This window comes from Gorilla gorilla, chromosome 15 (genome assembly GCF_029281585.2).
Source record: "Gorilla gorilla gorilla isolate KB3781 chromosome 15, NHGRI_mGorGor1-v2.1_pri, whole genome shotgun sequence".
NCBI classification, from domain to species: Eukaryota; Metazoa; Chordata; class Mammalia; order Primates; family Hominidae; genus Gorilla; species Gorilla gorilla.
The window spans coordinates 97443179-97469103 of record NC_073239.2 but is presented as its reverse complement, the minus strand read 5'-3'; the positions used below and the strand labels follow the sequence as shown (position 1 = coordinate 97469103).

Here is a 25925-nt window from a genome sequence, read left to right as displayed (position 1 = left end):
CCCTTTCCAATTTCCTATAAATGAGGTACTCCATTTACTCATTGAAAAAACGCTTATCAAGCACCAATTCTGTGCACACCACTGTACTAGGTGCTAGGGATACAAAGGCAAGCTGTGTGTACTAGATGGCTTCTTACCCTCTATATTATAATTAGTGAAGACTATAAAAATCAGTGTTTATAATAAAATCCTCAAAATTCATATTAAAGGAAAAGTATAAGTGACTATGGGTACATATAAGAACATCTGTCCTTGTTTGTCATAGGTAAGGGTAGGTTGGCGGAACTGACAGGGAATTAAGTACGATTGAGGTAGGTTAAACTGGAGTGGGGTGGCAATCCAAGTAGGCTTCCCAAAGAAAGCCAATGTTGGAATGATAACTAGGAGTTAGCAGTGGAAAGAATAGGGGAAGGCCTAGGATAAAAGAGCACAGTTTCATGTTTAAGGAACTGAAAGTTCAGTATGTTGGAATGTAGCATCTGAGAGAGGGGCAGCAAAACGAGAATTTTTTAAGTAAACAGAGATCTAAAGGACCTCGTGGAGGAGTTTGGACTTTACCTTCGGTATATGAGAAATTGGAAAAGGGTTTGAAATAAGAGAACAATATGGTACATCTGCATTTTAAATAGATACCTGGCTGTAACGTGAAAAATAATTAGAGGCAGGCAAGATTGAAATCAGGGAGACCAATTAAGCAGACATTTGTGAGACTCTCGGCAAGAGATGATGGTGACCTGGATTGGGTGGCAGCAGAGAGCATGAAGAGGAGTGGGTGACTTCTTAATATGTTTTAGAATATAAAGTCCATGGAACTTTGAGATTGGTTGTTAGGAAGTAAAAAGGAAGGAGTTAAGAATGATTCTTGGGTTTCTCGATTCGGCAGCTTCACAGATAGTTGTGCTCTTCAGTGATATAGGAGGAAGTTGATCAGTTCAATTTTTGGTATTTTGAAATGTCCAGGTGGTAATGTTAAGGGAGGTTCATTTGAGTCTGGAGCTCAGAAGGTGTTTGATCTGAACATGCAGGATTTGATGCCATCATGTCTGTTGTCCATATCATAAGAATGATACTAAAAGTCATATAGCGAATGTGAATTCCCAGGGGAAGTATTTAGAATGAGGAGAAATGAAATCCTAGGCCAGAACCCTAGGAAACACCAACATTTAAACAACAGGCTAAGGATGAAAATCTTGCAAAGGAATCTAAGACATAAAGGAAATAATTTCAGGAACACATAGTGTTATGAAGTTTAGCAAAATAATATTTCAAGGGAAAGATCATCAACAGAACTGAACAAATATTTGTTAAATTCTTGGATCCATTTAGCTATGGGGTTTAGGTTTCAAAACAAAAATTTACCTTTCAACGAACTGTAATTTCCTGTCATACCTGTCAATCAACTCTCATGTCTTTCACTTTTCCGGATGTCCTCTACTTAGCACAGTGCCTCATCTTAGTGGGTACTCAGTAATTTTTTGTTTACTAAATAAACAAACGAATGCCACCCTACTGGTCTCTTATTTATATAGCCCCTATTCCTGGGTCTCCTCAAGATCCACCCATTAAAAAACAACACCAATCCCTGTCCTGTCCTAGAGTTCATTTTTTGTTTTAATGTTTTGGGGAGAGACATTGAAATTCTGCCATTCCTGTATAGACACAGACACAGACACACACACACACACACACACGCAGGAGTAATTTCACATGAGTGGTAGTAGCAGTGGAAAAGGATAAAACGGCAGGGGGAGTGGAGCCTCAGGGAGGAGAGCGTTTTCAATCTTAAGAGGAATCACAAACAATGGAGACAAACATATTTGACAGTGATTTTTAACAATACAGCTTGTAATTACCAAAATCCTTCATTGGAGCTTAACATTGTCTGCCTTATTTTTGTGTGTGTGTGACATTCATTTGCAGTTGCATTGTGTGCTACTCCTCTTAAAGTATTGTCTTTGACTATAAATGTGTAGTGCAGTATCAGAGTTTTATTTGCATATGAGTTTGAGATACATTGAAACAAGCAAATCCCTTTTTCATTCCTCTCAAGATCAGCTGAAACTTTAAAATAGACACACAAGGTAATCCATTTTTCCTCAGTTTAGTTGAATTGCATTCAGTGACTTGACGCCTTGCTGGTGATGGCTAATAGCGGTAGGTGTTGCTGCTGTTTAGTGTTTTTATTTTTTTAAATACCAGTCTACCTGGTTCACCTTTCCCCATGTTGCTTTCTGAATCCTAAAATGCAGCACACACCGAGAGTTAGTATCATGCTTAGTTATGAAAGCTTCACAGTGTTACCTATGACAGTCACTGAACAGAGTATCTGCAAAACTCATGTGCCCTTACTCATATGATAACTTACTGGTCATCTCTCTTTTCATTTTATTTGAAATGAGTCATGCGATAACTTCCAGTCATCTCTCTTCATGTTATTTGAAATGAGTTAAAACTAGATGATTATGAACATAATTTTTACTATTCATTTTCCTTTCATACTAAGCCATTGGTAGGTTACTTTGTGTCAGCACAATATATAGAAATTGTAAATTAAGGATAATAATAATACTGATTTCATAGGACTCTTGAGAGGATTAGCTACCATAAGAAATGTGAAAACTTTGGTGCCTGACAGGTTGCAATAAATATTAATTCCACACAGTGACTGTTTACACCTACTATGTGTCAGACATGATGCTGCATGCTTAGGGATAAAGCAATAAACAAGTCAGAGGTCTCTGCCCCCATCGGGCCTCTCCTTCCCTCTTCCGCCACCTTCTACCCTTGCCCTTTCTCTTACCTTCCCCCCTGCCATGATCAACTCTGAAATTTAAATTCATATTTTCATCAGATTATGCTGAAGAAAGTAGTATTATGTCTTTGGCCAGCTGCTAAATATAATGAAAAATCGAAAAAAAGTCATGATGTGGCAATAATTAATTGATTATTGGGCTACATATGAATATCAATCTCATTATTTTAGGAGGAGAAAGGAAGCATTTTAGTTGTAGGATCTGTAATCTAAATGTTGTCACAAGTATTTTTGAACACATTATTTGGTATTATTAGAAATTTTATTAGAAATGAACTGAATCCTTTTCAATCTTGTTAATTTCTAACAGTGGGTTTACAGATTTTGTATATATACATGTATATGAATATTTCATATACTATATAATATATTTTAATTACAGATTTATATATAATATTGTATTATATAAATCTATAATAAAATATATAAAAATATGTACAATCTTGAATATATATATTTAAGTGACTGATTTTTTCTGAGACATTCCAGAAGCTCTACCTGAAGGATATTAAATATCATTAGTGCCATGCTGTTTTTCAGATGACCCATAATCATTTTTAACTTCTCTATCAGTTGGCTTTGAAAAATAGTCTGGAATCTCCCACTTGAAGGGTTCGATTTTCTTTTTAGTACTGTTTTAGGGGTGGAGGGACAGGTGTTAGATTTTGTTTTTGTCACCTCAATAGTGCTTAGGCAAAAGCATTTGAAATGAGCAGTAAGGGGAAAATAATCTTTTCCCCAGCCATTATTTACTTCAGCTACTTATGGAGTAGCCTATGGCAACACAGTCTTTCGAGGAAAAAAATAGAATATACCTTCTTGGTTCTTTTGGAACAAGTGTAGTAAATATTAATATTAGGGTATTATAATATAAAGAATGCCAGTGTAGAGTTGTCAGGCACAACTGTTGGAGATAAACCGGGCAGGAAAAGCCACCAAAGAATGTGACTGTCATTAGCAAATAAATTACCCTCCTGGAAGCTGGCAAGATAGTACATGAACCTCTCAATACCCAGTAGATGGCTAATCCTCCTGGTAAGGAAACCATGTGAGAAACTGGGCTATTGATCGACCAGCTGGATAATTTCTGTGGTTTTGCTGTCAGTCTTTTCTGCCGAACTGTAGAATGCCCATAACCAGTACTTTTAGAGATTGCAGGTAGAAATGCAGGGTGGGGCAGCCGCGAGTCCGTTTTAGAGTTCCCTCGGAATTGCTTTAGAAGGATGAGGGTGACAGGGAATGCTCTGCTCTCTCACTGGATCTCAGAAAGAACTGAAGCAATTCATTTCCCCAGAGATTCCCATTTTCTTGGGAGATACTAAAGTACATTTTTAGAAATCTCAATTTGAATAAATTGATAAATTAGGATTAACTGTTTAAGGTTTCATTAAACTAGAAAGTAATACAGTCCCTACTTATCCCTAAGATGACTTGTGAGAGTTATAACAGAATTTTTATTATTCTGGAAACCAAAATGTAATGCATACCCATGTATTCTTCTCAAGGTGCATTCCTCAAAGCTTAGGCAAATAACTACGTATCTCTATGTCTTCTTCTGAAATGTCATTTAAAAATAATTGTTCTAAGCAATGGCATAAACAAAACAAAATACAGTGTTGTGGGGATGGAAGGTTGGGCCACCCTTTGCCACTTTCAGGCAGAGGTAACTTAACAGCTCATTAAAATCTCTATTTTCTCAAAAGGTGAACAGGCTTACCAACCTTAAATCTGGTACAAAGTTACACCAGAAAGAACGCATTAGCAGTCCGCCTTGGGGTCAAACAGGTTCTCAGCCAATTAGGTTTACACACTTTAATTTACTACATCAAGAGACCTCATGAGAGTAGGGACCCACTCTCAGTAAAAAGGATTCCACTGAAATTGTAGTGATCATTAAACCTTGTCACTCTGTTTTACCTGAAATTTGCAACTTAATATTAATCCCAAATTTATGACAGTATAAAACTTGAAAATAGAATACCCTACGAAAGAAGTATTCTTGTGTCTGAATATATCGAAGTTGATTGACTAGGTCATTTTCGTTTGAGAATAAAAGAAATATAAAAACATGCCTGGTTCTGTTTATCCAATGGGATGAAAAGCACAAGACTTCAAGACTCAGCAGTCTCCTTGAATCAAGCTTCTAAAAAAGCTTCTAAAAACACACACATCATTTGGAAACATTGTTAAAATGCAAAATCAAAGCATAGTCTTTGAGCTCAAAAGCCCAAATATTTCTCTGTGACAGAAAGTTAATTTAAAAAGTTAGTAGTAAAAAAGGCTGGGCGAGGTGGCTTATGCCTGTAATCCCAGCACTTTGAGAGGCCTAGGTGGGTGGATCACCTGAGGTCAGGAGTTTGAGACCAGCCTGACCAACATGGTGAAACCCCGTCTCTACTGAAAAAAAAAAAAAAAAATTAGTCAGGCGTGGTAGCCCACACCTGTAATCCCAGCTACTTGGGAGGCTGAGCCAGGAGAATCGCTTGAACCTGAGAGGCAGAGGTTGCAGTGAGCCGAGATTGCGCCATTGCACTCTAGCCTGGCCAACAGAGCAAGACTCCATCAAAAAAAAAAACAAAAAAAAAACAAAAAAAAAAACAGTGACCTGGGTGTGTTTTACAGAATAGGTAAATTCCTCCCACCGGGGGAAGATGATTAGACTCATCTTCATAACTATCCCCTTTACAGTTGACTTTGGGAAAAGCAACGCTTCCAGAAAACATACCTTGGTTCAACTGTCAAGAGTCTGAGCTCTGGGCTCCATGGGCATTGGGGCTTATGTAGATAGCAGTATATGTTTTCTTGTGTTTTTTTTTTGTTGTTTTCAAATCTCAACACATTATGATGTTTCAATCTTAAGTTTATCTGGGAGTTTTTGCCAGTCTCGAGTCAGTGGGCACCCTGTAATTTGGGGCAATCTCATTTGTGTTGCAGAACATAAGTGATCACTTCAAGATCATTCCCCTTAATATTTTACAGTATATTGCTTATACCTCTCACAGCACATCCCTAGACAGACCTCAAACTTTGGGCAAATATCTATGTTAATCCATTTTATTGTCTATCTCTGGATAACAATGAGAATTGTGAAAAGCAATATTCTGAGTAATGACTATAGCGTGCAACAGATTTGGAAATAAATGCTCAGCAATAATACCTTTCTGGTTGAAACACATTTTCATTGACTCATGAAACAAATCTCTGAGATCCTAAGTACTAATAATACATGATTAAAAGAAACTGTAGTTCTCACTTCTAAGGCCATCTCCCCACCCAATCTCTAGCTGATTTTCCAGAATATACAGAAACACTGCAGAGGATTTCCCCAGTCTGGGATCTTAAAAACTCACTTATTTTATGCTTCAGTCTACTAACAAATACATATTTAGCACTTGCTAATTCCCGTCAGGATTGTGCTAAATCAGCCCAAAGGGTGATGCTCTGTGTGTCAAAGGAGAGGGAAAAAGTCACACATGAAACCAAGCAATTCTTTGTGTCATACACTGTGGTAAAACTGCTAAATCTATGTAAATTATTACTCGCAACAATCCTCCAAGGTACGTAACTACTATTGTAATTGTATGGATAATGTCGCTGAGACTCATACTTCCTCAGCCGGTGAGAGAACTAGTACTTGTTTTTGAACTTGCTTGGCTTCTATACTACTATACTTAACTCAAGAGCAATGAAAAACAGAATCTCTTCACCTTTCTTTTTTTTGTTGTTCTGATTTATTTAGGATCCTGGCCTCTTTTTCTTTCAATTTCTTCCATTTTTTTTCCTTCTTCGTCAATTTCAGTTTTCAACCAAGTTCAAAATATTCTGGCAAAAAAATTAAAGGCAACATTAGAACTTTTCCATAAATTTTAAATTGTGCAAAAAGTGATAAAACTAAAATGAGCTGGAAAAATGACTAATAAGCATCTCCTCTTATACTTTTTACTTTTATTATAATCAGTTGATTATTTTACTTTTTAAAAATTGATTCTAAAGTGCATTCCTTTTCCAGTGTCTCTGCATTACACGTACTATTCTAGATTTAATTTGTTAGAAGTTTAATGTTTACTTTTAAATGTGTGAAGGCTTATTAGCATGTTAATAAATAACATGTAATGTCTGTTAGTAATATTTCTGTATTTGCCCATAAAGTAAAATAGAAAATAGTACCTACAAGAGATTCCATGCCTTTACTACATTCTGGTTGTAATAGAAATCCCTAGTTCTTATTTCACTGTGAGAAAAGAACCAATACATTGGTCACGACTGAAACAGGGATTGAAGCACAGAGGCCAGATATGATCTCAGTGATGAATCTAACCCCTGCGGTCCAAATCCAAAAAATCTAAGGGAGCAGCACAATATAGGTGTTATTTAGCTGCACAATATTACAGCTAATTAAGTTCAGGTCTTTGCTTTCCTCAATCCTTTCTTGTGCTGTTTCCCCAGTGGTATTGACTGCCATGTGCCTCAGCTGCCCTGATGTCAGACCCAGAATAAGTAAGGAGTTGCAACTTACTTAGAAAAGACATATGGCAACAATATAATAGCCCCTTTATTATATAGTGAAATAAATATAAAAATGTATACAAATAATGTTTTTTTATTTGGGCATTAAATTTTATTGATATAATATGTTTTATTACACTGTTACCTAATGCCCGTTAAAAATGAGGTTCTGGAAGTCTGTTTTGGCATACTTTAAGGAAAAGGCTCCAGGGCGGTTACCCAGTGCATCCCCTAACCTCTACCATGCAAAACCACAAAGTCACCCCGATGCTAATAAAAAAAAGAATTTATTGTCTATTTGCTCGTAAAACCTCACTGTATGCATATGATATTTCCATTAGTTCCATTTTGCTGGGCTGTTAAGTAGAAAAAATACACACACGCACACTCTCACAATTTTTAATTTGTTTTTGTGGTTAGTATAGACTGTTTTGAGTCAGATGGAGCTGGATTACAGACGAGCCTCCCCCACCCCCTACATTTAATCACAGCGTGGACTTCAACACACTTAATGTGTTTGAAGTCTATGTTCCTGACTTTAAATGAGTGAAATTAATGATATCCTCCTACTGGAAGTTTTCATGAACATTAAAAATAAGAACATATGGGCCGGGCACGATGACTCACGCCTGTAATCCCAGCAGTTTGGGATTACAGGTCAGGGTGGATCCCCAGGTCAGGAGATCAAGACCATCCTGGCCAACATGGTAAAACCTCATCTCTACTAAAACACAAAAAATTAGCCGGGCGTGGTGATGTGCATCTGTAGTCCCAGCTACTCAGGAGGCTGAGGCAGGGGAATCGCTTGAACCCAGGAGGCGGAGGTTGCAGTGAGCCAAGGTTGTGCCACTGCATTCCAGCCTGGGCAACAGAGCAAGACTTCATCTCAAATAAATAAATAAAAAGAAAATATGTTAAAAGTACCCAATGCAGTGTTGGCAATTAAACTTACAATAAATAGTTTTGATTTTTATGGTACTAGTAATATAAAGGGATGTTTTCATTAATAGCCATAACACATACCAGTGTCTCTTTTGTTCTTAAAATTAAGGAAACCCATTCCTATCCCAGGATCTCTGCATCTGCCTCTCTCGGTAATACTTTTCTTTTAGCTCTTTCAGTGGCTGGCTCATTTCCTTCTTTTAGGTTTCAGCTCAAATGTTACCTCTTCATAGGAATGTAAGCTGACCAACCTGTCTAGAGTATTTTTATGTTATGCAATATTATCCTTGTTTTGATTGGTTTCAACCAAATAAACATGTAAAGACCACTTTCAGTTCATGGGCCTATAAAAACAGGTGCCTGCCTGGACTTTGCTTACCCCTGCTTTAGAATGAACTAGTTTAACTGTTAACTGGCATAGGGAGAGTCTAATAAGAATAATTTTTTGAGTTTTTCCTCAAAGAATAAATTTCTGTTGGTAGAATTTGAAATAATTTGGTAAATGGAAAGAAAGTATAATTTTGAGTAATCAGACTTTTCTGAACTCCTACAGCCACACTGTATCAGCATTCCATTATCCACAGGTAAGGTTGTGAGTAGCTGTCATTACCAGCGAAAACTGCCCAGGTGAGGCTATTAACAGACTCTCATCCAATTTATTCCTTCATTTCATAGACTTTGGAATTTAAGATCACTTACTTCCAGGGATGATTTTGAAAGCAATACGGTTGAGGACGCTTTGAGCTAAATCACTACTCTTTATTTATAGTCCTGAAAAGTAAAATCTTTTAGATTTAAAGTAATAATGTCCCTAAAATTTGTGACTTTAATTTGGGTAAGGAATTATTTGGGGGACCATTTTAAAAGTACTACATCATATCATTTTCTCTAAATGCAGAAATTTAGAAATTTGTTTGAAATTATTATAGTCAAATTAGTGCTGTTTTTATAGCTATTACTATTTATAACATTTTCAATTACTTTAAGATAATAGAGCTTTCCAACTCTTTTTCATAACTCACATCTCTCTCAAACAGCCGAAGCTACTGTTTAAACTTCCACCTTGGGAAGATGCTAGTCAGACTGCAGTGAGAAATCAGAGTGAAGCTCAATATGAAGAAAAAGCAGTTAAGTATTTCATAGGTAGGAATATTTAGGATATTTGGGACTGAACAGTTAACATACATCTGCTTTATTTTAGTGCATATAGGATAAGTCAGCCTTCATGTATGCTTCCCAGAAGTGCAGCTAAAAACTTAGTTGTTGGGTTTTTTTTCCCCTCGTTGTTCTTATAAAGAAGAGTGTACCAATGATAATCAGAGGGCAGATAATCTGGTTACTTTAAATTGTTTAGCTACATTTCCCTTCTTACCTGCGCGTGTGTGTTGGGAAATGGAGATTAATAATAGTTTTAATCTCAGTCAAACTGAATTAAGAAGCAAGAAAAAGCTACCCCATCTCCGCCATTGTATTAGTTTAAGACTTTCTGCTTCGATGTTGATCATCCTCATCAGCAGCCCCTCTAGTGTAGAATGCTGAGGGGTAACTGAACACAGAAGCACACAGAAAGAATATGGGAGTGGCGGGCAAGAAAGAGTCTCCATTACAATGTTCCTTGTGCATTAGTTCCTGTAAATGACTCTGCATGTAAATTATGATGTGGATTACTGGAATGGCCCAAAGGTAAGTCATTAATTCCAAAGGTGGACTATTTACTTGTAGCATTTAATGACTCAGCTGTGTGACATGCATAATAGTCAACAATCCAGTGCTGTAATTTAAAGACTCAGGAGAACACGGCGTGGGAGGAAGGATTCTGTGGTTATATGGGTTTCTCTGTAAACTTTTTCACCTAGTAGCCTAGGAGATATGTGCCCTTCGGGGAAACAAAGGAGATGTCAGCCTCAGGGAGTCTCATTAGACCAACTATATTCAGTGGCAGTCAGATACACAACCCTTTGTGTACCTGAAAATGAAAGCATACCCTCTTATTTTCCACAAGTTCTGCATGACACAAGCCTGCTCATAAATTATGCCATAATCATTCTTGCAATATGATTTGCATAGGAGTTCAGGGCATATTCCATTGATATATGACTAACCTCACAACTGGTGTCGTGTCCTTTTTTTTTTTAATGTAAATCCTTGAAAAATATATGGCGTGCTGGTTTCTGAGTTATTGGCCTTCTCCTGGTACTCCTCAATTCCTCTTTCTCCATCTCTTTGTGGGACAGTCAGCAACTGAAATTGCACTGGTTGTCCTTTGCATTGCCCCTAGCCACCATCATAGTCTTTATTTTATCTGCAAATAATCTTTAGTTGTTCTCCAGTCCAGATGTCACTCACCTTTGTTACCTGTTACGAGCAGTTTCACTGCTGGAGGATTTGACAGTCCCTGGAGAAAGGTAATTCTGTCTCTTGCCCTTCATTTTGTCTGTAGTGATATTCTGTAGCACACACCTATGTACCACATTACGTTGTGCTTTAAAGGAAGAATCTTGAAATGATTATTTTAAAGGAAAATAAGGAAAAGAAAGCTCATAGCTTTGCTTCGTGATTTGAAATTTAAAGGGTAGTCTCAGAATTTTTGGTGTCAGTTTCATATAGCTACCTAGAAGTATGTATAGGGATTTTAAATAAAACCCTACCTTGCCTCTCAGGCTGCATTTTCCAGTCTGAAATCTGTCCCAACAAACCAATAGACCCCCATTTCTGTATCTTTCTCTTCATCTTCTTTCTTTTCCCCACTTGTATTCTTCACCCCACAAACCCATACACATACCCCACTTCAATATAAATACAACCGCAGCCTTTCCTGAACAATGTCAAAACTGAAGTATAATGGTCAGTAATCTCCTCATAATAAAACCACAAACTAAAACACCCACCAGAGAACACAGCAGAAGAAAGCTACAGAAGAACAACTGGCTGCCCTCAGGTCTCTGTCAAGGCAATGGTAGTAAATGACAGAACATATTGGAAATGTGGATCAACCACCTTGAGTCTGTTTTTAAATCCTGTGATTGTTTCTGCTTCTGGTTCTATCAGAGATTTGCCACACCCAGGTTGAAAATCAGGGAATAAGGACCATTACTGGGCTTCCCTGTAGGCTAGAACATGACATATCACTTTAAATTGGCTTTTCTTCCTAAGTCAAAATGTTGGTTTTTTTTTTTTTCCTTGACAACTTTTCAGACAAAATCTTTAAGCCTCGCTGTTTTTCTTTTTCTTCTTCAATATGTGTGTTGTGTTATTTTAGACGCTGAAGTAGGTTGTTTGAAAAGGCACATAAGCAGCCAGTGAAATGAATGAACAGAAATTGACTACAGGTATCTAATGATGGTTACAGTGAACACAGGATGATTGGGAAACCAGTGCAAGCTGCTCCAATGCCACCCGTCCTGGAGTATTTGATGTATAGACTAACTTCTTTCACTGACTTTTAATAGATAGCATACAATTTTATATATAGATCACAGATGCATTTGGTGTGTTCAAAGCCAACTTATGCTATATTTTAAAGCTTTGTTTGATGTTGCTACACTGAGATAGTGATTTTTATCTTGATTTTGTTTGAATTTTTTTTTAAATCACTGTATGAAATGCTGACCTTTTGTGTGTGATGATTAATCAAAGCCTTTCCCTTTTCATTATCTTAAAGTTTGGCAAAGAATACTATTTTAAATGTATTCAAATAATTTCAAATAAAATGACTTCTAGCTCTTTTAATTATTTAAAATGACTGACAAATTTTTAAAACGTAATGGATTGTCATGGGGAAATGCTGAGGAGAAAAAATATATATATATGTATTTCATTCTATAGGGTTTATTTAGGAAGTAGCAGGTAAACTGTGAGTGTGGATTAAACAGTGTTGACATTGGAAGGAAGAACGCCATGCAGTGGTCTCTTTGGGTGAAGCTGAGTGGATTTTTCTTCCAGAAGACAGGCATTGTATTTTACAATAGTGATGGTAGGGAGTCCTCAATGTGGGTTTTTCTTTTTGAAAAGTATATGTCCATCATGGTCCCTAAGTCCCAGAGAAGTTGCCAGAATTATTCTATACTCCTCAAGCTTCTAAGATGTGGAAAAGATAGAAGACTCTTGTTACGTTTTTATGCCAGTGTTATGCTTTTTCATATGCTAATGATATATTTAAAGCATTCTTGGAAAATGCTGCATTATTATGATAAAATAAAGTCACTACACTTTTCAACTGTACTCACCAGAGGCAGAAGAATTATTATTATTTAGACCTATAAGTTTCTAATTCATCTCTGAGATGTGATGGATGAATCGATGTGGCTGATTAGCTCAGCTGAATCAAATAAACTTTTAATGATTAGATATTCTGATAACAAATGATCCATTTAATGCTCATTTCCTAACAGCCTACAAATATTTGCTCATCTCCAGTGATACTAATGAATTTGCCTTGGTCCATTCCTCAATTCTAAAATACACTTCATTGTGATAGCAAATGAATATATACAGCTTAAGGCTAGTTACAAACTGTATCCACCCAATGGGTTCACCTTGCCAGCTGCTTAGATAGAGCCTATTTATCAAGACAGGGGAATTGCGATGGCGAAAGAGTAATTCACGCAGAGCTGGCTCTGCAGGAGACTGGAGTTTTATTACTCAAATCAGTCTCCCCAAGCATTTGGGGACCAGAGTTTTTAAAGATAATTTGGCAAGCAGGTGCTTGCCAAATTACCTTTAAAATCTTGGGAAGTGGGGAGTGCGGATTGGTCAGGTTGGAGATGGAATCATAGGGGGTTACAGTTAGGTTATCTTAACGTCTTCTGTTTTTGGGTGGGATGGCAGAACTAGTTGGGCCAGATTACTGGTGTGGGTAGTGTCAGCTGATCCATCCAGTGCAGGGTCTGCAAACTATCTCAAGCACTGACCTTAGGTTTTGCAATAATGATGTTATCACCAGGAACAATTTGGGGAGGTTCAAACTCTGGAAGCCAGAGGCTGCATGACCTCTAAATTGTAATTTCCTTTTTTCTTTTCTTTTCTTTTCTTTTTTTTTTTTTGAGACGGAGTTTCACTCCTTTTGCCCAGGCTGGAGTGCAGTGGTGTGATCTCGACTCAGTGCAACCTCCACCTCCTGGGTTCAAGCGATTCTCCCGCCTCAGCCTCCCTAGTAGCTGGGATTACAGGTGCCTGCCACCACGCCTGACTAATTTGTGTATTTTTAGTAGGGACGGGGTTTCACCATGTTAGCCAGGCTCGTCTCAGACTCCTGATCTCAGGTGATCCACCCACCTCAGCCTCCCAAAGTGCTGGAATTACAGGCGTGAGCCACTGCGCCTGCCCTAAATTTCTAATCTTGTAGCTAATTTGTTAGTCCTGCAAAGGCAGACTGGACCCCAGGCAAGAAGCAGGTCTTTTCGGGAAAGGGCGATTATCAATTTTGTTTCAGAGTCAAACCATGAACTGAATTCCTTCCCAAAGTTAGTTCAGCCTACACCCAGGAATGAACAAGGACAGCTTCAGGGGTAGAAAAAAGCAAGATAGAGTCAATTAGGTTTAATTTCTGTCACTGTCATAATTTCCTCAGTTATAATTTTGCAAAGGCAGTTTCAAAACCTCATTAACCTCAAAAGTTAAACTACATCTTTTTATTGTATACATGCTTTAGGCTTCCCCCAAAATAATTTGTATATTGAGGGAAGCCTATATCATATGGCTTCTCCTTACCTGATCTCTCAAACCCAGAACAAATTAAAACATGATGTCTAGCCACATTATTTTTACTTAGAAAGTGTAATATTCACTTATTGGTAAGAACAGCTATTAGCACCGCTCCATTGTAATTCAATATCTATGCAGTGACTACATGTACAGTCATTAAGAGTAAACATTTTTAAAAATATTTATGTCAATTTAGGTGTTTCATAAACTTTCCCTTTCTTAGGACTAAAGAATAATAGAAAAGGGACTATCCAATCACATATAAACAGTAGCAACAAAACAGGCTTTTTCCCAGAAAACTCTTTTCTTCCAAGTATCTGAAGAAAAATTTTCTTTTGTTTTTTGTTTAACCCTTCACTCCCACTTAGAATTTTACATTTTTACTTCTGCCCTATAAGAGCCCTTAGTTATAGTTATAATTGTTTATTTCTTTGTTACTGAGGTTATTTATCTAGACATGTTTCATAAAGAGGAAATAAATACATTTAGTGTAATACAATAATTTATTTTTATGATATTCTTATGTCTTATTTTAGGTGTTTTTATTTGGAGTAAAAAGACTTGGGCTGGGCACAGTGACTCACGCCTGTAATCCCAGCACTTTGGGAGGCCGAGGCAGGCAGATCACGAGGTCAGGAGATCAAGACCATCTTTGCTAACACAGTGAAACCCTGTCTCTACTAAAAATACAAAAAAATTAGCTGGGTGTGGTGGCACGCGCCTTGTAGTCCCAGCTACTCGGGAGCCTGAGACAGGAGAATCACTTAAATCCAAGAGGTGGAGGTTGCAGTGAGCCGAGATTGTGCCACTGCACTCCAGCCTGGGCGACAAGAGTGAGACTCCATCTCAAAAAAAAAAAGACTTGGAGTCCCATGGGTAGGCTTCAGAGAGTCTGCATTACCCCAAAAAGTATATATAAAATTACATATGTGTGTTGCATATAATGTACATTTTCCTAGGGAGAATGTCAAGTTTTATTAGACTCTCAAAGTCTATTACTACAAAAATAAGAGCCACTGATTTATTAAAACCATCTGAAATAGCATGGAAGTAATCTTCTTTACTTCCTGGGAGTGGTCTTCCCTTGTCTACTTCTCCTACCTCCTAATGCCCTTTCATTGTTCTAGCAATGCTTACTTTTCTTTTCAGGATTAAGCCCTGGGAGTGTGTTGAGAGTGGGGTTCAGGGATTGGTGGTTTGGAGGGCTGGGTGGAGTAATGAACCTGCAGGTTGAACTTAAATCTGTTTAAATGAAAATTATAGATTAAAGAAAAAGGGAAAAAATTACAAAGGCAGCTCTGGGTAAAGTGGGAGAGGTTATGGAGATATAATTTATTTTGTTGTAATTATGTGTTCATTCTAGGACATATACTGGCTTTTTCTTTTTTAATCATGAAGCATATCAAAGCTTTGACAATATTGGCCCAGGTGTGGTGGTTCATGCCTGTAATCCCAGCATTTGGGGAGGCCGAGGCAGGAGGATTGCTTGAGCCCAGGAGTACAAGACCACCCTGGGTAACATAGTGAGATCCCATCTCTACAAAAAGTAAAAAAAAAATTTAGCTGGGTGTGGTGGTGCACACCTATACTCCCAGCTACTTGGGAGGCTGAGGTGGGAAAATCAATTGAGCATGGAAGGTATAGGCTGCAGTAAGCTCTGATTGTGACACTGCGCTGTAGCCTGAATGATAGAGGGAGACCCTGTCTCCAAAAAAAAGAAAAGAAAAGCTACACTGTTGTTGGCTTATTTTCCATTGAGAATAATGATACACAGTAGCATAATTTTTTATATAAAGATATATATCTAACTTTGTTTACCAAAAACAGTGTCAACCATAACCACTTAAGTTTTCAAAATGCATTTCTTAAATTTTAAAATCAAATAAGAAGTTCATGAAGACTAGTAATTTCTCTTTATTTACAGCCTACAATTGAGACAGAAAACTATAATTTAGACAAAATCAGTAATTGACTACAATGGCTAGTATCTTATTAGCTATTGTTGATTGGCATATTGAATTACTGAAAGTCAGGTTAATGAACTAAATTTTCTATTTCTCTAATTTCCTCATTTTTTTTGACATACAGTTTTTTTTATTGAAAGCTGTCTCAGTACCATTTTGGAATAGAGTAGGTTATAGGCAAACAAACATAACTAAAGTGGATTCAAATATATTTATTTATTGCACTTTGGGAGGCTGAGGCGGGTGGATCATGAGGTCAGGAGATCGAGACCATCCTGGCTAACATGGTGAAACCCTGTCTCTACTAAAAATAAAAAAAATTAGCTGGACGTGGTGGCGGGCACCTGTAGTCCCAGCTACTCAGGAGGATGAGGCAGGAGAATGGTGTGAACTCGGGAGGCGGAGCTTGCAGTGAGTCGAGATCATGCCACTGCACTCCAGCCTGGGCAACAGAGTGAGACTCTGTCCCAAAAAAACAAAAACAAAAACAAAACAAAACAAATGTAAATATATATATAGACCTTCGTATTTCAACAAAATGGAGTTGTCTTGACCATTTGAGTCAATAGTCACATAAACTACTCACGTATTTCCTTTAAAATAAAAAAGTAAAATGAAGGTACTCATACACAACTTATAATGCTATCAGTTTATCTCTGCTAAACACTAAGATATGAATTAGGACAGACAGTTTAATTCTGTTCTGTTTTGACATTATATGAAATCGCCTATTTCAAGTCAGTTCTAGGTATGCTTTTAAAATACGTTAATCTTAACTAATAGCAACCCACAAACCCATGGTATAGGGAAAACTTAAGGCCCAAATAGGGCTGTAAATATTTTCAGTCTTCCAAGATGGTTCATATAAATATGATACTGCCCAAAGGCTGTTTCTGTCTGTATAAGGCATCTAATGACGTTCTGTTCATTCTGCAAAGGATATTAAAGTATTGCTGAATGGTTTTTGTCCCAGATGCACAATGAATAAGATGCCTGGCAACAATAGATCAAAGCCCCCTTGAGGCATCATACGCATTTATTATGAAGTGCTCAAATGTGACAATATACAAGTCACCAACAAAATAGCAGTTATTTTATGAAAATTATGAGGGTAAGGGTGAGGCCCTCTTAACTATGCCAACAAAATGCAATTAAACAGATTATATTGCTAGAAACAGTCTGCTTTGGGCTAATTTTGCATAATGTATTCATTTAACTCATGCCCACATAGCCAAATGTTTACAGGGTGGAAATGTGCAACTGTTTCCCAGTCTGACTGCTGGAAGTTAGTTTGCAGAAGTCTTTATAAGTGAGCCCTCTATTTCATGTGATACTGAGAGAATGCAGTAGGGGCCAAGTTCATTCTGCTTCTAAGTGTCATAGGTCTATGTGGGTCCCTGCAGGACCACAAGAGACCTGGGCTGAGTCATTCTGTGCGCCATTTTTCTCTCTTTATTTCTTGTATTAGTCAGGGTTCTCTTAGAGGGACAGAATTAGTAGGATATATATATTTATATATATATAAAGGGTAGTTATTCAGTATTAACTTGCACAATCACAAGGTCCCACAATAGGCTGTCTGCAAGCTGAGGAGCAAGGAGAGCCAGTCCAAGCCCCAAAACTGAAGAACGTGACGTACAGTGTTCAACGGCAGGAAGCATCCAGCACGGGAGAAAGATGTAGGCTGGGAGGCTAGGCCAGTCTCCCCTTTCACATTTCTCTGCCTGCTTTATATTCACTGGCAGCTGATTAGATTGTGCCCACCAGATTAACGGTGGGTCTGCCTTCCTCAGCCCACTGACTAAAATGCTAATCTCCTTTGGTAACACCCCACAGACACACCCAGGATCAACACCCTGCATCCGTGTATACAGTCAAGTTGACACTCAGTATTTACCTTTACACTTCTTTAGATGATTAATTAATTTTATTTTTAAAAATCCAGATTCCACATATTTCCTCTAGTTCTTTTATTTTATTTTTATTTTTTTGAGGTGTAGTCTTGCTCTGTTGCCCAGGTTGGAGTGCAGTGGCATGATCTCAGTTCACTGCAACCTCTGATTCCTGGGTTCAAGCGATTCTCCTGTCTCAGCCTCCTGAGTAGGTGGGATTACGGGCACGCGGCACCGCACCTGGCTACTTTTTAATTTTTAGTAGAGACAGGGTTTTGCCAGGTTGGCCAGGCTGGTCTCGAACTCCTGGCCTCATGTGATCTGTCTACCTGAGCCTCCCAAAGTGCTGGGATTACAGGCATGAGCCATTGCACCTGACCTCCTCCAGTTCTTAAAATAAGAGAAAACAAAGGCAAATGGCCTCGGTCCACCTCAAAAAGGATGGTTTTTCATTTTCTTAGATCTTCACACTCTGCTTTGTCTCAGAGTCAGTCTTTATTTGGTAAAGACTTCCTGTTTATAGATGTCACCTCTGGAAAGACTTGAGAATACAACTATGGAGTTGAGAATACAAACATTTTCTTAATCATTTAGCTTCTGATGCATCGTTATCAATGACCCCTTTTAAAGCCAGTCCTTCTATAAACATTCTAAGATGCTGTAGACAATGAAGGCCTATCTGGGCTCAGGATTGGCTGCATGTGCCATATCTTTCTCATTTATTTTCCTGCTTTGTTTTCAATAATGATTTACTCATTTATTTTAATTGATGAAGATATGTCTGAATTTCACCTTGTTGTGGAGACCACATTTTTCACTGTAAACCTAATTAAGAGCTAGAATATGTGCTTAATTCCTTGTCTGTATCACTACTCTTGTCTAGTTGTGACTCATATAATCAAATCTAACATTTTGCATCTTATAAATAATCTTACCATTACAAAAATGGTAGGTTCTATTCCTTTCATTAACTGTACTAGAACTGTAGCATTTACTCTTAAACTCTATAGTCCTAGCACTAAATGAGATGAAAAAAGATACAGTCATTCTTTGATGACTATTTTTCTGTTCTAGAGATCATTCTGAATAGTTCTCAATTTTTACATTTTGAAAATGAATTATTAATAATAGATGGTAAATAGAATACTTGTAAATTAAGTAAACTTGAAACAATTTTAAACAGCCTTCGTTTTATAATTATATATTATGCTTTCTTTGCAGGACCGTGTAATTGCATTAGAAACGGTAAGTTGGGGCATTTTCTTTCTCCTTTTATCAGAATTACTGCTGTCTCCTGATGTGGATTTCACAGCACACCAAAGGAAACAGTTTCAGAAATCATTTCTAAAACTACATCTAAGATGTCAAAGAGGAAAACAAGCTAAACTGTATCTAAAAGGTATGTGGATATAGACTTTAAAATGAAAAAAAATTAAATAAAAATGTGAGCGTACTTAAGTGGTCACATCTCTCAGTATTTCTGATGTCAAGATGTACTAATTTATGAAAAATATATTAAATATAGTCAATACTTGGTGTTTCTACTGTATTTCACAATCACTAAAAGGATTGGTTGATAAGAAACTGAGATCAGGTTGCTATTTATTCTTTCAAGTCTAAGATTTTAACATTCATTGTTTTTATAAACATTATTTTCACCAGTGTCACAAAAAGAATAATACAAGCATGCCAGCTTTTTCTGAATAATCTTACTTGTAGGAATGTGCTATTAAGAAATAATTTTTCAAGCTCATAGATGTAAAGACTACATGCATACAATATTCATTGAAAAATTATCTTTGGCCAGGAGCGGTGGCTCACGCCTGTAATCCCAGCACTTTGGGAGGCCGAGGCAGGTGGATCATTTGAGGTCAGGAGTTCGAGACCAGCCTGGCCAACGTGGTAAAACGCTGTCTCTACTAAAAATACAAAAATTGGCCAGGCACAGTGGCTCACGCCTGTAATCCCAGCACTTTGGGAGGCCGAGGTGGGTGGATCATGAGGTCAGGAGATCGAGACCATCCTGGCTAACATGGTAAAACCCCGTCTTTACTAAAAATTAAAAAAATTAGCCGGGTGTGGGGGTGAGAGCCTGTAATCTCAGCTACTTGGGAGGCTAAAGCAGGAGAATTGCTTGAACCTGGGAGGCAGAGGTTGCCGTGAGCCGAGATCATGCCACTGCACTCCAGTGCAACAGTGCAAGACTCTGTCTCAAAAAAAAAAGTAAAAGAAAACCAACTTACTGTCAATAAAATTATGGTTTTGTAGAGTATGGAATTTTCACCCAACATGCCACAGTGGTTATACAAAGGCTTATAATATTAAATGGAAAAATTTCAAGATATAAAATGGTGTGTACTTTAATGATGACATATAGGCATATAAAAAAAGAACAGAAGAGAGTAAGCAAAACTCACAACAGTGATCAGTTACATAAGAATTATAGATTTTAATTTTATTCCTTTCTGTTTCTCAAGTATTTGATGAAATACTATGCAGCCATAAACAGCCAGGTTTTCAAAAAAGTAAATATTGCCGTGCTAATATATGAAAAAGTGATATATAAAGATATATAAAGAGTGATAAAAATATTAAATATGCATATTTTACATTTAAAAAGGCTAAGAAAATACATAAAATATTAGAAGTATCTTAGTCGTAGTGATTTTTTTTCTTTTTATATTTTTAACAAGCAGGAAAAAAATCTTTAGATAATAAGGTTAATAAAAAATGAAATGTTTATTTGTGAGTATGAAGAGAGGAAAGATGGTTACAGACCACATTTTAGTAATATGCAAGCAAGTGATTTTGATTGACGATGTCCAGACCCTATGGATAAATAACTTCTTCCTGAGATTTCACTGGGCCATTTAGAAAGTACACTATTCTCAGTTTCAGTATGATGACATTGTTGGTGAATAAAATGTTTAGTGTTCTTCCACATATATTTTACTTACCCTTAGAAAGTGTCTTGCCAACAGAATTTGGCCTGTGAATTAAATACTTTTTTAAAAAATCTGGACAAAAACGTAATTTTTGAGTTTGAAGACCTGGATTTGGTGTACAAAATGCCGCTTATGCAACATTTAGCAAATGACTTCTTTCTTGTTTCCTTCATCTGTAAAATGGTTGTGATTAAAATTATTTTATCATTTTGCTCTAAGAATTAAGAGAGAAAATACACGTGAAAATATTTAGGACCAAACAAATGTTATCGTTACCATGATTGCTTGTTACTTCTTATTTAATCATTTGAATTCTACCTATATACTATGCAAAACTGAAAATTATATCAGCAACAATGATTATTTGTATTTGTTAATTGTTTTTATCTAATCTCTTCACTAACAAAGTACAGAGGAATAGAATCATAAATGTCCTAACCTAAAGGTTCCCGTAAGAATAAAGGTAAAAATAAAAAGTCACCATGGGAAAAATAAAATTGATTAAAAGGACTAGATTTTAAACAGCAGTAGTGTTTTGATAGTTTCAATTTGAAATGATTATAAATAAAACCATAAAAATTAAAATGCTCGGTAATAATGCTAATGATCAAATATTATGAAGTCCTTTGATTTCATATGACATTTTAAGGGACAGATTTTAATGAAATTGGTAGACTCTTCAACTGATAAAGTACTTTATAGTTCATAAAATCAAATATGCTGAAAGCTATCTCAAGATCATTTATTATTCTCTCCCAAGTCAGTGCTTAAAACTTAGAAAAATATTGTTGGTCCATATTTGGTTGAGTTGTTATTAACAGTACAGAAGGTGTTGCATGTAGAGCATATATCATGGTGCTATCAATCTGCAAATGTTTGAAATTTCACCATTCCATTAGGAGTATTTACAGTAGATTGATTTTAGCAGTGCAGTAGTTATAATACCTGAAAAGAAGATCACCTTTTCATCATAATAAGAAACTTGATTTAGCTTGCCACCAATTATCTATCTGCTTAGGTCACAGTCACATGCCCATTTTTCCCCGTCTTCCTCAACTTTTCCCTCTCTTTCTTTAATAGCAGGTAAGCTCCTTGGATTAGAAACTGCATTTTATTTGCAAATGCGTTGCCAGGGTCTGTCAGAAATGTTTGATATATAGTAGACAATCAATAAACATTTGTAGAATGAAAGAATGACTGTCAAACTGCGTGTATCTCAACCTCACATAAGACTGTGCTCAGGAATAAATAGCATTAGTCCAATAGTTGTGAGAAATTCCCCAGAAGCACAGCAATGTATTCTTTATTTCCTAGAATTCCTGGTCAGTGCTATATGCTATTTGGTGTTTCACAGAAGCTCTAACCATCTTCACTAAATGTTAATGTAAATTTTCCTGGGATGGAACCACCTTCAGCCAAAATAGAATGGGTTGATTCCCTAAATAAAGCTAAGTGATTACATGGGAAAAAACTTTGATTGAGAGCCCCTGCTCATGGGCCAAGGATGGGACTCAGCAGTGGAAATTTATTGGGCTCAATATGAGGCATTGTGTTGACACCAAGGAAGAAAAAAGGAAAGTAAATTGTGATCAATGCCTTCAAGGAATTTGTACTCTATTTGAGTAAAGAAGACACATTCATTTAAATGAATTAATGATGAAAGATAAAAACCAAACAAATACAGTCCATGAATGAAAAAGATAATGCATTTTCAGAAGCTATTTTGAAGAAAAGATCATTGTAAAGAGAATTGAGGCATCATTGCATCATTGTGATCTGGGTTCATTGTGAAAATGATAGATTTTGCAGTTTGAGGACATGAAGAGGAGCTTAAATTTATTTCTGAAATATGAAGAATCAGTAGTGAGGTAGAAAGAGCCCCAGAAGCCCTTTCATATTGGAGATGTAATCGAAGTCTAAGGCAGTATTGAACAAAAGGGTTTGTTAAAAGGATTTTTTAAGGTAAAATCATGACTCCCATACACATATAAAATTAACTTGTGACAAATGTGTTTATTTAACTCATTAATTAATGAGGGAATGAACAAGAAGTTACAAATGACTTAAAGGAGTGTTTAAAGAACCACACATATATAGGCACTACAGAGTGCTGAAATGTATTTTAAATAAAGGCAAAATTGGCTTCTTCTACAATGAGGAAGGCAGATCAATGGAATCCTACCAGACAAAATTTATTGTCTGAGAACAAAAATTATTTGCATTTTTGTTATCAGTTGTCTGCAACTCATAAACTTATAAAAACTGAAAGACAATAAGAGCACAGAGATCCCACAGAATCAGGAAGCCCAGACAGATGTGCTAGGCAAAAACTAGGTCTTCACTGAAGATACCTAGTAAGTTTTTGTTCCATTTCAAAGCCTTTTCACATTTTTTCCCCCTGTCGGTTCATAGGAGATAATGTATAGAGAGATAGATAACAGTTTGAGAGAGTAAGAGGAGTCATTCTGGCGTTCTGAAATACAAACCAAGCAGTTTAGACTTGATTTTTTTATATCAGGGTTTTATATCTTTTACATCAGGGATCTTTTATATCAGGATCTAAATAGGTCCTTCCCAAATGTTAGTTCATACTGGTCAGTACTAGTTACTGAAACATTCTGTTGGGAAGGATTTTTTTCTCGTTGCTCTTTCAGAAAGAGTGTTGTGATCACCTTACATTTTCTGCCATCTGCATTACAAGGTTGGGAGGTAGAAAGTGGGAGCACAGGTATTACACCAATAGGGTGCCATTGGTGGCTTTTAATGAGGGATCGTGGTGCAGTGGATGGGGTCTATAAATGTAGTGACAATGTGCGGGATGGTGTGGAGTAGTAAGAGACTGCAAGCAGGAAGAGGGAAAGTGCACATTGGAGGGAATCCAACCTTAGAAATGTGCTTGGAAAATTAGGAGTAGGGGCAGTTTGGTGCCAGAAGGCAGAGTGCATGCAAAGGCAAAATGCATGCCCTTGTGTAGAGAAGGGAACTAGCAAACTTAGTAAGTGGGAGGTCATGGAAGAAAAGAAAATATATATACTACAGTAAGGGTCCTTTCAAGAAGTGAAAGGGATTGTAGGGCAATTCACTTTGGTGATATAAATTCAGTTTTTCATATCACCCTTTAAATCTGTCTTTATTTTCATTTCCATTAATAGCATGATAATGTCGATTCTCATACCCTTGTATTAGTTAAAGTTGGAGAAACACCCAAAATAAGAGTGGGTTAAGTAACATAAAAATTAATTTATCTCATGTGCTAATCCAAACATAAGCTATCCATTGGCAGGTGGTGTCCCCATGGTGTTAGAACTCTATATTCCTTCCAGCTTTTTGTTCCTTCTGTCTTTTGCACCATGATCCTCAATATGTTGTTGCTCTGTCCTCATTATCCAATGCCTATGCCACTTCTTGCCCTTATATTTGCATACTAACTAGAAGAATGCAAGAACGAGAGGGCATGTAACTCCCCTGTAGCGGAAACTGAAAATAGTGGAAACTGGAAGTTGCACATACCATTTCTGTTCATATCCGTGGACCAGAACTTCGTGACATAGTCATATCTAGCTCTAAGATTCCAAAAAATAACCATATAGACCATAGGCTTTTAGAAATTACAAAGCAAACTTCTAAACAATTCACAGGTCAAAAAATGTAGTGTAAATTTTAAAATATATGGAACTGAATGATTAAAATATTAATATGTTAAAATGTATGAGATATAGCAGTAGTGTTATCTATGATGAAATGTAAAGGCTTAAGTGCTGTGTTAAAAATCAAGGGATAAAAATTAATAAGCTTCTCACCCAACATAAGATATTAAAAGGAAATTAAAAGAGTAAAACCTAAAGAAAACAAAAGAAGGGAAAAATAAAGACTGAAAATTAATGAAATAGAAAAAAACATGCAATAGGGCTAACAAAGTAAAGTCTGTTGTTTGACCAACGAATCATAATAAAAAAGACCATTGTCCATTATGGTTGAAGAAAAGGATATAGCTACAGGTCTTGGAGAATTTAACCACATAGCAAAGTGTTCTGAATAATTTTCTAATTATAAATTAGAAGAAATAAACAAATTCTTAGAAAAATATAATTTTCAAAAACTAAGAAGAAATAGCATGACTAAATTTTAAATAAATAATTTTAATCAACTATTTTTAGTCAATTGAAATTTAATCAGAAAAGGGCTACCAAGCCCAAATAATTTTATACATAAGTTCTACCGAATGTTCTAGGGGCAGATAATTTCAGTTTTATAAAACTCTTCCAGAGACTAGATAAAGAGGGAACATGCCCATTTTATATCCTGAGTCAGCATAGAGTTTATGCTAAAACCAAGCATGAGAGTAAGTAAGGGGATTTAGACCCTTAGTCATTAACACGAATGCAAAAATGTATACGAAAGATTAGCAAAGTAAATTTAGGAATGTTTAAAAAGAATAATTCATCATGAACAAGTTGAGTTCGTTCCAGCAGTTCAGTTCAGTTAAACAAGTTGGTTTAACATTAGAAAATTAATCAATGTAATTTGTAGCAGAGTGACAGATTAGAGAGAAATACAATTTGAAAAGACCATCCCCATAAATGAATAAGAAGCATTGATTCCACCACCACCATCATCATCATCATAAACCTTCTATTAAACTAAGAATAGAGGGAAACTTTCTTAATCTGATAAAGGTCATATGGAAAAAAGTCTATGGGTAAATCACCTTAGCACTGAAATGCTGACGTCCTCCTCTATGACCAGGAACAAAGGATGTGCTATTCCACAACTTCTGTTAGACACTGTGCAGAAGGTCCTAGCCGGTGCAGTAAAATTGATATTTGCAAATACTGTTCTTGTTTATATAAAATGCCCAAGGAATTCATAGTTAAATTATGGAAAAATACAGAGTTTAGCAATTTCTTTGATAAAAAACAGGATATTTTACTTCTAACTCCAAGCAACAATTACTGAGAAAATGTAATTAAAACTATACCAATGCAAAAGTAACAAAAAATTCAAAGTACATAAGAGAAAAAACTTTAAAAAGAATTACAAGTGCTTTATAGAGAAGACACTCTAGCCAAGAAACTTCTGAAGAAGAACAAGGTAAGGGGAGTTTTCTTAAACATGTATCAAAACGTATTAAAGCTATGGAAATTAAAATGGTGTTGTCTTG

The 25925-nt window shown here is 36.5% G+C and overlaps 1 protein-coding gene across 16 annotated transcripts in view; it reads left to right on the top strand.

The window, feature by feature from the left end:
• The window catches only part of CEP128 (centrosomal protein 128), a 446086-nt gene that overhangs the window by 363099 nt on the left and 57062 nt on the right, over positions 1-25925 (top strand). For 8 of the 16 annotated variants that reach the window (XM_063698091.1, XM_055361828.2, XM_063698088.1 and 5 more), the window contains 2 exons: positions 9298-9387; positions 19041-19064. The exons of 1 other annotated variant lie outside the window; for it this stretch is intronic. In XM_063698091.1, the coding sequence (XP_063554161.1) occupies positions 9298-9387; positions 19041-19064 (114 nt within the window). Of the gene's footprint in view, positions 1-8813; positions 8845-9297; positions 9388-19040; positions 19065-19098; positions 19219-25925 lie in introns of those variants that run through there. 7 more of the 16 variants (XM_055361833.2, XM_055361830.2, XM_055361831.2 and 4 more) reach the window with 3 other exon arrangements.